This window comes from Vicia villosa, linkage group LG3, assembly GCF_029867415.1.
Source record: "Vicia villosa cultivar HV-30 ecotype Madison, WI linkage group LG3, Vvil1.0, whole genome shotgun sequence".
In the NCBI taxonomy this organism is placed as follows: Eukaryota; Viridiplantae; Streptophyta; class Magnoliopsida; order Fabales; family Fabaceae; genus Vicia; species Vicia villosa.
The window spans coordinates 18,389,881-18,406,212 of NC_081182.1; the positions used below are offsets into that span (position 1 = coordinate 18,389,881).

The following is a 16,332-nucleotide window of genomic DNA, read 5'->3' on the forward strand; positions in this document are numbered from 1 at the left end:
AAAAACGAAAATGCTCGAAATTCTTCCCCAAGCATTTCCAAGAAGATACTGTTATTGATGGAGATGGCTATCCCCTCTACAGAAGACGGTCTAATTCCCATGTCATCCAAAAAAATGGTGTTTCTTTGGACAATCGACATGTTGTACCTTACAATACAAGATTCCTATTGAAATATCATGCACATATTAACATGGAGTGGTGTAACCAAATTACATCAATCAAATATCTATTCAAATATATTCACAAGGGATTTGATAGAATCACAGCAATAATTTCAACTTCTAACAACGGCTCGGGAAACGATAAAGAGCTTGTTGATGAGATCAAACAGTATCTGAATTGTAGATATGTCTCCCCGAGTGAGGCGTGTTGGAGGATTTACTCCTACAACATTCATGGCATGAAACCGGCGGTCGAACGTATGTATTATCATGGGATAAATAACCTTCATCCCCTGCCATATGGGCGAGTTTTGATTTTGCCCCCTATTAAATTTTTTTAAAGGATGCCCCCTTATAAAACTCAGATTACAAACTCACTAATCCCTACATTCATGTTACGCTGAGTTGGCTAATTTAGATCCTTGTTGGCATTTAATTATTTGCTGACATGGAATTGAATTATATATTGTTGGTAATTGGAAAAGTAGGTTACAAATTTTCCCAAAATTGTGTTGTTCATTGTTCATCGTTTTTGCATTCGTTGTTCTACTTCAACTGTCCTGTTCTTCTTCTTCTTCTGGTTTTTGTTGTCTAAAGCTTAGTGCTGCAACAACATGCCTACAAGGTATGCCCACTAACTCCCAGAAGTTACAAGTACAGGACTTTCTAGCTATATCTACAATAAACTGTTGTTTGTTATAGGAATGTGTGACTTGAAATTTTTCATCCATAGCCCAAGTAGGTAACCAATGCCCACTCATAGCCACTTTAGTGTCCAATCTTTTCCTAGGTATTGGCATGATATTGTGTGGCCATTTCTCAAGTTTCATTGCAGAGTTACTACACCTATTCATCAAGTATTTGCTAATCCATTCACACATGGTTAGAATGGGTTTGTCTCTAGCTACTAAGATGGTTGCATTGAAAGACTCAGCAATGTTATTCATTAGTACATCACACTTAGGGTAAAAACTAAAAGCATGCTTACACCAACTTTTTGTAGGCACTCCCATTAACCATGCCCAAGCCTTTGGATCTACTCCCTTAAGTTCATTCATCTTTTGCTGCCATCCTTGTTGGTAAGTAGCCTTGGCTGCTCCCATCATGATGTCTCTAATCAATGCACCTCCTCCAAACTTCTTCTTGAAGTTTGCATAAAGATGCCTTAAACAAAGTCTATGCTCAATTCTTTCTGACATCTCCTCGAAAACAGCTACCAAACCCTGTCAACCAAAGTGTATGCTCAGTTACTTCATAAAATTACAAAATATTAGAATGTTAAAGATTTATAAAGTTCATACTAACCTTTTGCTGATCTGAAATAAACACATATCTATTATCTCACTTACATAATCCCCATCTTCCAATTTCTTCTTTTTGGGACAAGGTAACAACCCAGCTATTATTGGGCCCTCCCTAATTGGTATAGTAACATCAGGTCCATCCAAGCCAAAACCATCTACAAGAGCAGTAGTCCTTTCATCCTCACTATCATTCAATCCTTCAACAGCTTCTTCATCACTGACATCTTCATTCAATTCAGTAACCTCATTCACACAATTAGGTCTCCCATTAGATGTTACCTCACTTACATCATGTTGAACAAACATAACCCCATCCACTTGCTCACCAACAACATAAGCAGCCAAATCATAGGCATCATCGTCACTCTTGATTTGAAAAAAATCTTTATCAATAGCATAGATTCTAGTCCACAACATGTACGACCCATCTAAGTATCCCCACCCATTAACCAGATTACCAATTTTATTCATATTCCACGTTTCCATTTCTTGCCTATAAACTGTTGTCGAAGAACCACCCCTATATACGACTTCACCATCACCCATTCTTACAAACTCTCCCCCATGGTGGAATACAACGTTAAAAAGTGACAATTTCTGAAATAAAATGTGAAACTATTAAATATTATTTCAGCGACTCTAATTAATATCCAGTTTAACGACATTTTGAAACTAACCTGACTGTGTTCCCCATCGTCACCGCCGTTCTCAGTCGCCGTCTCCACTTTCGTCTTCTGCGAAGTCTTCGTTTTCTTCTCCGTCATTGTCTTCGTTTTCTTCTGCATTGCCTTCGTCTTCTTCTGCATTGTCTTCGTCGTCGTCTTCAACAAACTGGAACCCTAAGCGCCATCGTCCCCAAATTGTGTTCTTGCAAGAATTAATAACCCTAACATTCACGGGGGGAATCAGAAAGTTTATTGAAAAGTTTGAAATGTGTATGACCTGGCAACAAAGATAAACAAATTATTTCCATGTCAGCAATTAATTAAATGCCAACAGGGATAATACTGGGCCAACTCAGCGTAACATGAATGTAGGGGTTAGTGAGTTTGTAATCTGAGTTTTATAAAGGGGCATCCTTTAAAAAAAATTTAATAGGGGCAAAATCAAAACTCGCCCATATGGCAGGGGGTGAAGGTTATTTATCCCTATTAACATTTAGTAGGTGAACAAGGGGTTTACTACCCCGATCACGCAAGAATGGAAAATATTTTGGAAAAAGCAAGTGTGACGGAGTCTATGTTTACTGCTTGGTTTGTTGCTAACGGAAAATACGAGGAGGCAAGGTCACTGACATATGGTCAATTTGTGTCTAAATTTGTTTACGAGAAAAAGAGCAGAACATGGAAACCGCAGAAAAAGGGCTTCACCATTGGTCGCTTAATTTGGGTTCCGCCAACCACTGGAGAGTTGTTTTACTTGCGACTGATGTTGACGGTGGTTAAGGGTCCCTTAACTTATGGAGAAATTCTCAAAGTTGGTGACACGCAATTTGATACTTTTAGGGATGCCTGCTTTGCAATGGGATTCCTAGAAGATGACCGAGAATACATTGATTGGGGCAATACGCGAGGTGAGTGAATGGGGTTCGGGTCATTTCCTCCGCAAGATTTTTGTAGTAATGCTTTTATCCTCCGCTGTTAATAGGCTTGCTCATGTTTGGAATGAGACATGGAGTCTACTATCTGATGGTCTGCTGCAACAGCAAAGACAGTTAGCTCACAATACAGGTTTTACCCAATTATGAACTTAGATAACTTCATTACTTAATGGTCGTTCCTGAGCAGATGCATAATTAATTGTTTGCATTTATTTTAGTCTTACTTTGTAGCATTTACAGTGAAGCCTACCACTTTACGAAATATTGTCATTTCTTTTAGGTGTATTATTGTCTAACACAGTTGTCATCTACTCAAACTTTGTACTTTAGATATAATTATAATTCTGCAGGTGTTTCACTTCTCAACGAGTGGAACTGGAATTTGAATTATATGGATACACCAAGTATTTCATTGAACATTTTGTTTTGTATTATCAATTGGGACAGATTTGGTGCTCACCGAACATCAGTTGAAGAATTTGACATTAACGGAAATTGAAAAAATACTGCAAGCAAATCGAAGAAGCCTCACCGACTTTAAACCAATTCCATATCCTGATGGATACGTTCTACAACAATTAGGGAATAGGCTGATTTATGATGAACAGAGTTATGATGTGCCTACAATGAGAACCCAATTCATGTCACTTTTCAATGCTCTGACAGTTCATTGTGAACACAATTATATCATTTGCCTCTCATGTATATCAGTCTCATAATTAAATGTTCCTGCCATACATTATAGATGAGCAAAGGTCAATATTTGATAAAATTATGGCGTCTGTTCGCGCTCAAAAGGGTGTTGTGTACTTCCTATATGGTTACGGTGGGACCGGTAAAACTTACATATGGCGAACATTTACAAGTGCATTGAGGTCCAAACATGATATATGTCTTACCGTGGCAACGAGTGGAATAGCTTCTTTATTGTTGCCCGGTGGTAGAATTGCACATTCTAAATTCAAGATACCTGTGCCAACAATGGAGAATTCAACATGCAAGATTGACTATGACGATGATGTTGCAGAGCTTTTACGATAGACAAAGCTTATTATATGGGATGAAGCACCAATAGCACACAAACATGGTTTTGAAGCACTCGATCGAACTTTGAAGGATGTCATGTCTACGTACAGTAATTCGAAGGAAATCTTTGGTGGAAAGGTAGTTGTTTTTTGTGGTGATTTTAGACAGATTTTGCACGTTGTTCCTAGAGGGAGCCGTTCTGATATCGTACATTCTGCCATAAATGCTTTTTACATATGGCGGTCAGTTGAAGTTTTAACTTTAACACATGACATGCGACTGCAATCCGGGCCAAATGAAGCTGAAAAAAAAGGAAATTGCCGACTTCTCGAAGTGGCTGTTTCAAATTGGTGAAGGCAAACTTTCTGAGCCAAATGATGGATTTGCCGACATTCAGGTGCCACCAGAACTTTTGATCACAGATTACACAGACCCAATCGTTTCCATCGTTAATAGTACTTATCCTGATTTTATCGAAAATTACCAGTCTAACGACTACCTTAAAAGTAAGGTGATACTTTACATTGGAAGTTGTTGATCAAATCAACAATCACGTCCTTGATCTGATGTCGGGTTGTCATCATATTCGTATACCTTCAAAATGTATTTTTCATGTATTACACTGACTAACATCCAGATTTCTATGATATTTAGGGGTGACCAAGGATTACTACAGCTCAAATACTATCGATAGGTCTGAAATTCACGACACCAATGTAATCGATATACTCACACCCGAGTTTCTCAGTTCACTAACTACTTCGGGTTTACCTAACCACCTCATTAGGTTGAAGGTAGGAACACCTGTTATGCTTATGCGTAACATAGATCAGCCGGAGGGTCTGTGTAACGGTACTAGGGTAATGATAACTAAGATGGGAAACCATGTCATCGAGGCGAAAATAATGGCGGGAAAGTGTTGTGGAACCTTGGTCTACATCCCTCGAATGGATATGTCTCCCTCACAGTCTCCTTGGCCCTTCAAACTCAAACGGCGTCAATTTCCAATAATTGTCTCATATGCGATGGCGATAAATAAATCTCAAGGACAATCTCTGGACACAGTAGGACTTTATTTGCCAAGAGACGTATTTACTCATGGCCAAATCTACGTGGCACTGTCAAGGGTAACAACGAAGCAAGGAATCAATATTTTGGTATATGACGAAATCGGCATGTTAAAGTCTACTACTACAAATGTTGTGTATAAAGAGGTTTTCCACAATATATAAGGTAATTCAAAGCTTACTTTAGCTTTGATTTTATGTTTACGCTTATATCATCTACGGTGCTAATTGTGTGAAATATTTTATGCAGAACACATGCTTAACGTACCCCGGGAATACACTGATATGAATTCCCCACCCATGCAAATATACACCAGGAATCCACTGGACAAAAAGGCCACCATGTATTTTCACGTTTTTTTGAGTGGTATGTGTACTCTAATATATGAAAGTTCTTTGATGTTGTAGATTGTAAGGGAAAGAAACTTCTAAGCTACTGTAAATTATCTTTGCACACTATATTAAGGTGATCCAATCTCTCTTATCCAATTACCATAAAGACTTAATATATATAGCAAATATAAATATATAACTTCTTAATTGAAATATCCATTCAACAAGTAGCATCAGGAGCATAAGACCATGTTTTGATGTTCTTATTTTCCTACACTCATGCAAGTAAATACACAAAACAATTTTTGTCCAAGGAAGTAACATCTAACCTAAATCGAATCCTATCTCCGCAATTTGAAGTTGTTGGACTTGCAAAATTCATCCCATCCATATCCTATCTTCAATTTTTAAGGTAGACATGAATTTATTCTTCCCGTTGTCACGCACAGAACAATGTATTCATATGCATAATCTCTAAGGAAGGTTGCAAAATCCTCCTGCAATTTCTACAAAAAAATCTACAATAAGTGATTCATTTTACATGGTAGTGGATAGGGATGGCAATGGATACCCATGGGTACGGATACTAGTCTTCCGCTACCCATCCATTTAATAAAAGTGATATCCATACCCGCTTCATACCCGTGTGGATATCTGCCGGGTGGATATCCGTGATATTTTAAATATCTGCGGGTATTTATGGATACCCATGGATACTTTTTTTAATTGAAATTTACTAATTTTTTATATATTGAATAGAAAATTTATCTTTTTATTAATAGAAAAGTATGTGTTATACATTTACTATATTAATTCAAAAGCATCTTATAATGAATATTGATGTAGAATGTGAGAAAATGTTAAAAGAATATTTAAGTATACTAATTGATGTTAAAAAGATATTCAAGTATACTAATTTTAAAAGGATATTTAAGTAATTTTAATCACTATTAACGGATATGGATACCACCAAATTCGTATCCGTACCCGTAAGTAAACGAGTAACTAAATATCCGTTTATAATACCCGTGGATACCCGTTAAGCTATCCAACCCGTGCCCGTGACATATTTTATCCGCAGATACCCGTGGGTATGGGTTTTTTTTGCCATCCCTAGTAGTGGACAAATAACTTTGAAATACATGGCTAAGAAACAACTCAACTAATTTTGGAAGATCAACACTGAAAGGAGGAAGATCTACGTCGAAAAAATATGTCTTTGAAAAACACGCTTCTGCTATGAAAATGCGGTAAATCTTGGGGTCTCACCACCTCTTCAAATGATAAAATTGAAAAGTTGTTGTTACCATAACATCCAATCGTCAAAACTACCTCCGAGGGTAGATTGTAATACGATTCCATACAAGGCCATCCACTTAGAACGAGTGGATGCATTTAAATTTGGTTATAAATCAGTTCATGGTGTACACCTTGATTATTCATTATGGTCCAACATTTAGAAATTTCGTCTCCGCTGTTTTTCACAAATGACGGTTGAATCTCTGGGTAGGACTGCAAATTTCAAATACAAACACAATATGTTATCAAATAATACACTTGCATGTGTGGTGTTGATTTAACAATACACATGTATATCTATAACTATCTTGAAAACAAATTAATTTAACCAAAAACACAAACTAAACCTGTGACGATATCTTTGCGATCAAAAAGTAATCTTTCATTTTTGAGTGTTTGAGAATGTCGCATAGATCCATTTGGAAAATTATCTACACAATCTGAGAAGCAAGAAATGATGAAGATGGAGAGGTGATGGTATATGAATCTATGAGGTTTCACTTTGTTTGTGGGCATACATTATGGTCTATTTATTTAACAAACTCACTGCAACATCACATGCAAGTTTCACACCTAACCACCAAAAAACCATACTTCTTCCAAGATTCTTTTGTCCTTATGCATCCAAAGAAAGGAATATATTCCTCAATCACATGTGCACATTTTGAATACTTCCAAAAAAATGTCACTTCCAAACACCACATGTGAACATTTATGTTTCATACTTATCTTCAATACCATATAAGTGTTGGTCATTTATGCAATTCAGAAAGTAGAACCAAACAATGTCTAATGACTAATGTAAAGCTGCTTGCAAGACAAAGTAACAAGTTGTGAAGTTTTAAAGTTTTTGGATTTCAACCTTTATTAAGTTACAGCTGCATTATTGTTTTATCCAAACACCCACCTTTTAATGTACTTATTTTATATTTTGTATTTTCGTTTCAACCTGTGCACCAAAAAAGCTTTTAATTTTCATATGCCAATTGTATTGGACTTACTAAAAAATAGTTATAGTTTTAATAATGAGATCCAATGTGCAGGTCTTTTTCATAACATGTAATAAACAAATACAACAAATTGGAATATGACTTTTTGAGATATGCATGTGTTACACATCATGGGCGGTTTCAAGGCCCGGCCAGCCTGGGCACTTGCCCAGGCTCTGGTTCAAATTATTACCACTTTAAAACCTAAATCAGCGACTTTGGAACCTAAATCTGCAATCTATTTCTTTGGTGATTTCAAGTTTTGTCTTCCTTTTTACGGTAAGTTACTTTTTACGGTTTAGTTTTCATAATTTCGAGTTAATTTTTCGATACAATTTCGAGCCAATTTTGGCTTTGCAGTTTCAGTATTGATTCTAAATACTAGCATACAAAATTATGAAGTTAAGTGGATGAATGTTTACATGTTGAAAATGCAGAAAAATACAGCTTTTACTCTTGCCCGCAAGGTGTTCGATAGAATGCTTTAACCAAATTCTCACCTCTTTTCGCTTCAATTCTTTCACTCATGTTGAATTATTGTTGTTTTTTATGATTTTTGTTCTTGCAGGTTATGGTTTATGAATCGGTATCGAATTGTCGTCGTTACCATCATTTTAACACTTACTTGTATCAGTAGTACTTGTGGCAAAATCAGGTCATGATATACATATTATTGCATCGAGTGACAGTTGCTTTCTTAGACAAGTTGTCTGCTGCATTTTCAAATTCTTTGTTGTTAGGTGCAGGCAAACAATGCACTACTTCATTGTGATGCTCTAAATGATCCCGCAAGGCTGTCCAATAAACCTAAGGTGAACCCATCTTCAGTGCCAAAAAATGACTAGGATGGAAACTTAATGAGGTACATTTTATTTATGTTCTTTTGGTAAGCATTTTAATATTTTTGAACTAGCTTGACTGTTTTAACTGACCAATTCATTATGTTTTTAAAATCTTTGATGTGTTTATTTGGTTTCTACTTGTTTGCATGCATATCCTATCTAATTGGTAAGTAGTACTAAGTTCTCACTTGTTTAAATGTTCAGTTGGAGTTTAATTACTACACAAGTAAAAAAGATAATGTACTTGATATGCAGTGAAAATATAATTGCTTTTTTGTTTTTTATGAGATCACAAAACCTCATATTTGATTTAGAAAGGGAATCTTAATTGAAATTGAATAACATACAATACACTGGTAAAATTAAATTAAGTGATCTTGAGCAGACACAACAGATATTGGCACAATCAAAATTCTTTCATATATGACAATATAGCTCATATTTACCCTTTAGAGGGTATTTCATCCTCAGCGTCTGTACTACAATTGATCAGATTTAATTCATCTTTTATTAAAAAAAAAGCATTGAAGATGTTCCTTGTTTGCTGAAAATATAATTGTTGTCTTAGTTACATTCTAATGTTTTGCTTATGTTTTCTGTCAGTTTATGAACTATAGAATATCGGAAAAACAAAGTGTATAATGTGAGTACTAGTAGGTAGAAAAAGAACAGACTATTTGTGTTTGGTATCATTTTGATATGAGGTTAATGAGTTGAATTTGCAGTCTTTAAATTTTTGCCAGGCTTTATAATTTTTCTGGCTTCGCCACTGTTACACATACTATAACATATACTCTAACATCATACTTGCATATAGAAAAAGGTTATATAGTTTAATCTTACATCATAAAACATTCAAATGTTGTTAAACTTCAACATTTCACCATGGGATGGAGGATGGATACAACTACATCAAAGTTTAACATTTTTCATCACAACCTGACTTATCAAAACTAATACAGTCCTACACCTGCCTAATATAAAACATGCATAACAGTTACAAAATGGACGTCTTCGTCAAAGATTGCAGATGCATACACATAATGTTTCAATTTGAAGACTTTTTGCTCTTCACTATAACCAACAATTAGTCACAGTCAGGGAGTCTCAAACTGAATCCAGTCCTGTCACCAACTTTTATCTTTCGGTTCCTTACAAACGTATACCATTCCTTGCATATATAACGCTCCGTGAATGTTTTCCGTTTTGCCATGTGCAAAACACAATTGTAGGACTTTCTACGATCTGAATCATATAAAACAATTGACTCATGGCTGACCATGAGATGCTCTCGAACAACCTTCTGAGGCAGTTGCTGCATACGCACAAAAGTAGTTGATTTCAATGTATATCACTGACAGATGTAGAAAAGTAACTATGTATGATTAGACTATATGACTTACAAGGACATTCCTTCTTGCAACCCTGCTAGACTTGATCTTCCTTCGCCAGACAATTCTCCTACCAACTGGACCAAGATCAACTTCCCTAACCTCAAGGTCATCTCATATGTCCTTCGATTGTTTGTCAACAATTACCTTCTCAGAACTGAAACATAAAAATTCACATTTTAAACAATCTCTACAAATACTTTTTTTGTACCTGACTTTTCACATTTATTCCTATAATAACAACATGTTTATAAGACAATTTCAATAGTGGCCGGAGACGACAACAGATGAAAATCGTATACTATGCAACATCCAAACGTCGATTCTCATCCTATGGTAAATCATTATCAATTCCAGTTTGTTCCTACTATCCATCTATTTTAACTAAGAGATTGATATATAAGTTAAGAAACCTTTTTGTATGTACTTACCCTTTTTTTCCGTCGACAGCACCGTAGCAGAAGAACTTGAAGTTTGGAATACCTTCTCTTTTCCCTTTCGTTTGGACGAAGAATCGATGGGTCCTTCACAAATTTTCAACCTTTGCATGTCGACTGTAGCTCTTCTATCATCCAAGCTATTTGTTAGCCCTATAGCGGTTTCGCTCAGATATTGATAAACATCGACTGGAGATTCGCCGAAGTTTGGTTGAGGAATCATGTTTTCGGATTCGGATGACATCTTCTTTTTTGGTTTACAAACGATTAGATGGGTTTTCCCGAACACTGCCACAATATCCGTGAATCGTGTCCAAGGAGAAGCTTCCTTTTGCTTTACCCTACTTATTATTGGGCTTAAGGGACATTAACATTGCACTGATTCTTATCAAGGCCCATTTTACTAAACTATTTAAAAAAATATCCATTTCATTTTAAAATACATGTCAGTTTTATAATACTTTTTCAATTTAATAACCACAAATACATACCAACCTAAATATTTTAAGCATACAAAAAAAGGTTATTCTGGAAATAAATGAATTGTATTTTTTCTTTTTATTTCTTGAATTGTATTTTTTTTTGTTTTATTATTCTCTGTTTTTTGTATTATCGTTTTGTTCACAATTTAGACTCACATTTAAAATGAAAAAAATGCTAATAATTTTATTATATAAAAATAGATATCTATAGAGAAATAAAAGGTTTATTATCCATTTCCGGTATGCGGGTCGATTTATACCTTTATTTTATTGTTACAAAATTTTTTTGCAACAAAGATTATTTATTTATGTCTTCTCCTTTGTTTTTATTTATTATTATTGTATCTTGGCATACATATCCTCTATTTATGCTAAAATTCCAGTATTGCCTTTCTATAGTTTTTGTGCCAAAAATGTAATTACTTTATTTGGCTGGGCCCAATTCCTTTTTTTTTAAGTTATAATTAGCTCTTATATGCTTTTTCACGAAATTGCATATGATAAATAGATAGGCTCTTTCAATAAGGCACCAATTGATAAGCATTGAACAACCATCAAATACTGCCCAAAATAGTAAAACAATCAAATCATAGCAAACACAAGGATAACATAAGCATTAAACAATTAGAACTACCATCAAATAGTACCCCAAAATATGACTGAACATATAATAAATCTTTGTTTTTGTTTTGGATTGCAAACAGGTGGTGAAAAACGTAATAACTCATTCTGCCATTGACAGAATTTGTTACAAAACATTTGATTAATACAGTCAATACAACAAAATAACCACCATTTGAAAATGAAAGGGATGCCCAACAAAGTTAACAACCAAAACATTGCTACATCTGTCCAGAAAAATTATAAATAACACATTCATAAATAATACTTTGTCTATGACACACCACACGTCATATATCTTGACAGGTTATTCACTCTGCTTTTCCACGCTCTACGGCCACCAAGATCGAATCCACCGGAGGATATCTAATGCAGAACCGCAATGTGTCTCCCTTCTGAAGGTTGCGGTCTTTGCAAAAGTACGACCATCCACCGCATAAATACCTATCCACAGTGTCTTCCCTCTTGATCATCTCGCAGTAGTACGGAACATCATTGTTGCGATCAATCAAGGTTATTCTTGGAATCTTCCCATGTATACATGCACGAATAACAACTCTTGGAATTACTGAAACAAAACATCAAACTCCAAATTTACATGCCTACTTTCTAGGCAGCATTGTTATATTTAATGATAGTTGTCGCTGCGTAACTTACCAGAACATTGTTTCTTAACTTATCTGGATTGTCAACCACCCTGGTCCAGCTTTGCTCTTTGACAGCCAATGATTCTGGAGTGGATTTCCTACATAAATTAAACACAACAAGATAGTATAATCCATTAAAACACTATATTTTTACGGTCGTACTGATGAAACCAGCTAATTCAACCCACAATATATTCATACCTTACAGAATTAGCACGATTGACACCCCTGCGGGAAACTTTGACTTTGGCTTTGTCTTTCTGCCTCATGGCCGACTTTTCCACACTGTTTCCAACAACATTTCCCTTGCCTTTCACCTTCTCCAAATATGTTTCAACTCCTCCATTCCTACACCGATTCAATACGAAATATCAGAGGCTTAATGTCCTCCTTTTTACCTTTGTAACTACTACTTCAGCGACTAATTAATTCTTACACGACTATGTCTTATATATTTTACAACATATTTACCTTGCAGCGTTGGTAACTACGTGATCCTTTTTTTATCGGGTTCGCCGTTCACCAATGCCAGCCGTTCCAGGTATACAGGCTTTCCTCTTGCCTTCACGCCGCATTCTTCCGCCATCATTGCTCATTGCAACGGCTATTGCCTTTCCGCTTTGTTTGCCTGACCCCGAATTACATTGATTTCTGCCACACAATGTCCCAACAAATACATCATGCTTAGTTACAAACCTGGTTTAAGCAAAAGTTTAACTTTTATACTAAAAAACTTGGTTATAACAATTAAATACCAAGACACAAATACCTTCGGGTTACAGAGGGTTGAAAGGATGCGCGGTAGACAGCTGCATGATAGATTTTTCTTCCCTGCCCGGCAGCAATGACTGGGGTCTGTTGTTTCCCTTTCCCTTTCTTACCGCCTCCTGCAATCTCTTCACAGTCCAAAACATGTCTTGCCAATCCACACTGTTGTTCTTCCTCAACCACTGGTTCTATTTTCACCTGCGATGCCTCAATTTCTTCAATCGCAACTATACTTTCTTTTTTCACACCACGCAACTCCTCTAACATTTGTTTGAGAACAAAACTCCCCGTGCGTTTCGAACTCTTTTGGATTTCAACACGAGCTTCTTCAACTCTGCACAAAGACAACTTTTTTATTAATCAATCGCTTCCTCATCTTTTATCATTACATATAAAATTATTAAACCATATAAGTTTTCTAATGTCAGCTCCGCGGTTGAAGGTTCATCAATATATATGCATGAAAAGCAAATGAATAACTATTAATACAATCCTATGGCCACTATGACTACATGCAAGGGCAGCTAAAACCACAGATTGTTAGTTACTGTAACGTTTTGGCATTACGATTGGTTTAAGGCGGTGTCTATGAATCTACGACCGTATAATAGCGACAACGCTTCAAATGAATAATGACAACAACTTAAGAAGATCTTACCTTGAAACGGTTGTTGGGGATCGCTTGAGTGAGCTTCCTTCCATTCTGTGCCACAGAGAATCTCCGATGACTTGCGATGCTTGAAACGGTTGCTTCTATCTGCAACAAAGTCACCTTTCCAAGTGAGTATAACACAAAGACTTGGAGAGAGAGGCAACGCGGTTAGTATTTCCCTTTTCTCTAAATAATTCTGTTTACCAAGTAGTAAAGTTTAGGTTTCCCAAATAGATTTAATATTGTAGATATATAACGTCCTTTCCATTACTCACATTTATTTCCAATTTTATTTCTTTATATGGTTTTTTCCATTCTTACGATAAATGTCTATTTACAAATATTTTTAATCAGTTTCTTAACAGCTTTACTACTCTATTAATTTATTATTTTTATGGTTATGAAAATGCTCATTTTCAAAGAGCACTATTCTTATTATAAATTTCTATTCATTTATAATATACTTCCACTTTTTAATTATTTTTACTTTTTAGACTTCCTCTCCATCTTTAGATTTATCTAATCATAATAATTTCCTTACATTTATAATATACTCCCACTTTTTAACAATTTTTACTTTTTATAGTTACTCTATGTCTTTAGATTCATCTAATAATAATAATTGATACAATTGTGCCATAATAAGTGTTTTTTATTTTTATGGTTATGGTAATGCTCATTTTCAAAGACCAATAAGCAATCCAACCATTTTATTTTTTTATTCTTATTATAAATTTCTATGTCATTTATAATATACTTTCCCTTTTTAACAATTTTTACTTTTTAGTCTTACTCTATGTCTTTGGATTCATCTAATAATAATAATTGATACAACTGTGCCATAATATCTTAATATCTGGTATGTACAATTCTTCATTAACCTTTTAATGATAATCAATAATGCTTTCTTTGACTCGATATTTACTTTTAAAAAATATATATCATAACTGCTTTTAAAATATGTATTTCTTATAATATATATTTTTTACTTTTACTAAATTTTATATCTTATACTATGAAATATAAACCCCGACCAATTTTTAAAAAATATACATCTTAAAATAAAAATTATACATCGGAAATGAATGCGCGTCCCATACCAGAACCCGTGCGAACGCACGGGTTTGTTACTAGTTGTGTATGTGGGAGCTGAAGAGTAAATCCCAACATCAAATTGTAGAATAAATAATAATTGTGAAAAGATAACTATGTAATGTCTAATCAAAGTTATTTTTATGTGGCAATTCATTAGTGGATTTACACAAGTTTGATCTTTTATGTTAGTATTGTGATATCAATGAAATTACATAAAAATGATGTCAAATGTTAGCAGAATGATGTGACATAAACCCGATGGCTTGCGTCATTATTTAAGAGAATTTTTTTACTAACTAAAAAAAATAATTTTGGAAATACATTTTCGAAAACAGTACTTCAGAGATGCATTTTCGAAAAAATGCGCGTTTGACTATTTAAACAAAACAACCTCCCCCTCCCCCCATTTTTAATTTACCCTAAACTTTAAATTTTTTAGATTTCTCAAGCATTTGCAGAAGCACAGTACAAAGGCTACTTGAAAACAACATTCTATTGCTCTCCAACATTCAAAGACAACTTCTAAAGCACGTCTAACAACACCTCAGATTTGTAAGTTTTCAAAATTTGAAATTTAGGGTTGAAATTGATATTAGGGGTGTTAGAAATTAGTACAATGTAGTATATTTAAGTTATTATATGTCATTGAGTATAGTTAGATGGGAAAAATTGCATTTTGAGCCACTTAGGGCAAAGGAGAGAAGGTTTTGCAATAATGGAGTTCGCGGGAGGGTTTCGGAAGTACATTTCTGAAAACACCTCCTAGAGACAAGGCATTCTAATTGCATTCTAATTGCATGGTTCCGAAAACACCTCCCAGGAGTGTCACTGTGTAGAGGGGTACGTGACATGGTTCTATCGGGTGTCACATCCTCTAATGATACCGGACGCTCCCGGAGCTCCTAGGCCAACATATGAGGAGTTCTTGGAGAACCAGCAGGCAGAGGATGACCATGCCACTGATCTCTTACCGATATGCCAGCGGATAGAGATGCTTGGGCGGGAAGCATTGGACCGATGTATCATCGCGCAGGGCGGTCCAGAGGCGGTTGCAGTCGTGGAGAGGATGGTCGGTGACCCGAGCGGTGCAGTGGCATAAACCAGGCAGAGGAGGTCATACGGCGTTAGGGTTAGGCATACCCAGTAGCTGTTGCCTATTTATTTTTTAGTCTTGACTTTTTTGTATTCGGGTTGTGTTAAGAGTCCCACATCGGACAATATATGGCCTGAACAAGTCCTTATAAGTGGGGGAAATCCTCACCCTACCAGCCGGTTTTGTAGGGGTTGAATTAGGCTCAACCACATTACTTAACATGGTATCCAGCCGGTTTTGTAGGGGTTGAGTTAGGCCCAACCATATTTCTTAACAGGTTGTATTATTTTGACATCTCCGTACACTGTTATATATATATATATATATATATATATATATATATATATTATTAGTATTTTATTCCAATTTGCGTGTTATATTTAATTTATATCAAGCACTGTTTACATTAAGCATTGCTTTTTGCATTGTTGTTTAAAATAGAATACGGGACTAAATATTATAGACCTTAAACAAAAAACAAATACGTTTCTGCATATTTCGGATATACATTTATGAAACACTAA

General features: G+C 35.3%; 1 protein-coding gene across 1 annotated transcript; it reads left to right on the top strand.

The window, feature by feature from the left end:
- Positions 1–4,360: 4,360 nt before the first annotated feature.
- Positions 4,361–5,324, top strand: LOC131657660 (uncharacterized). The gene is made up of 2 exons (XM_058927032.1): positions 4,361–4,598; positions 4,747–5,324. Exons 1-2 carry the CDS (start codon positions 4,361–4,363, stop codon positions 5,322–5,324), a joined length of 816 nt encoding a protein of 271 aa, XP_058783015.1.
- The last annotated feature ends 11,008 nt before the right edge of the window (positions 5,325–16,332 follow it).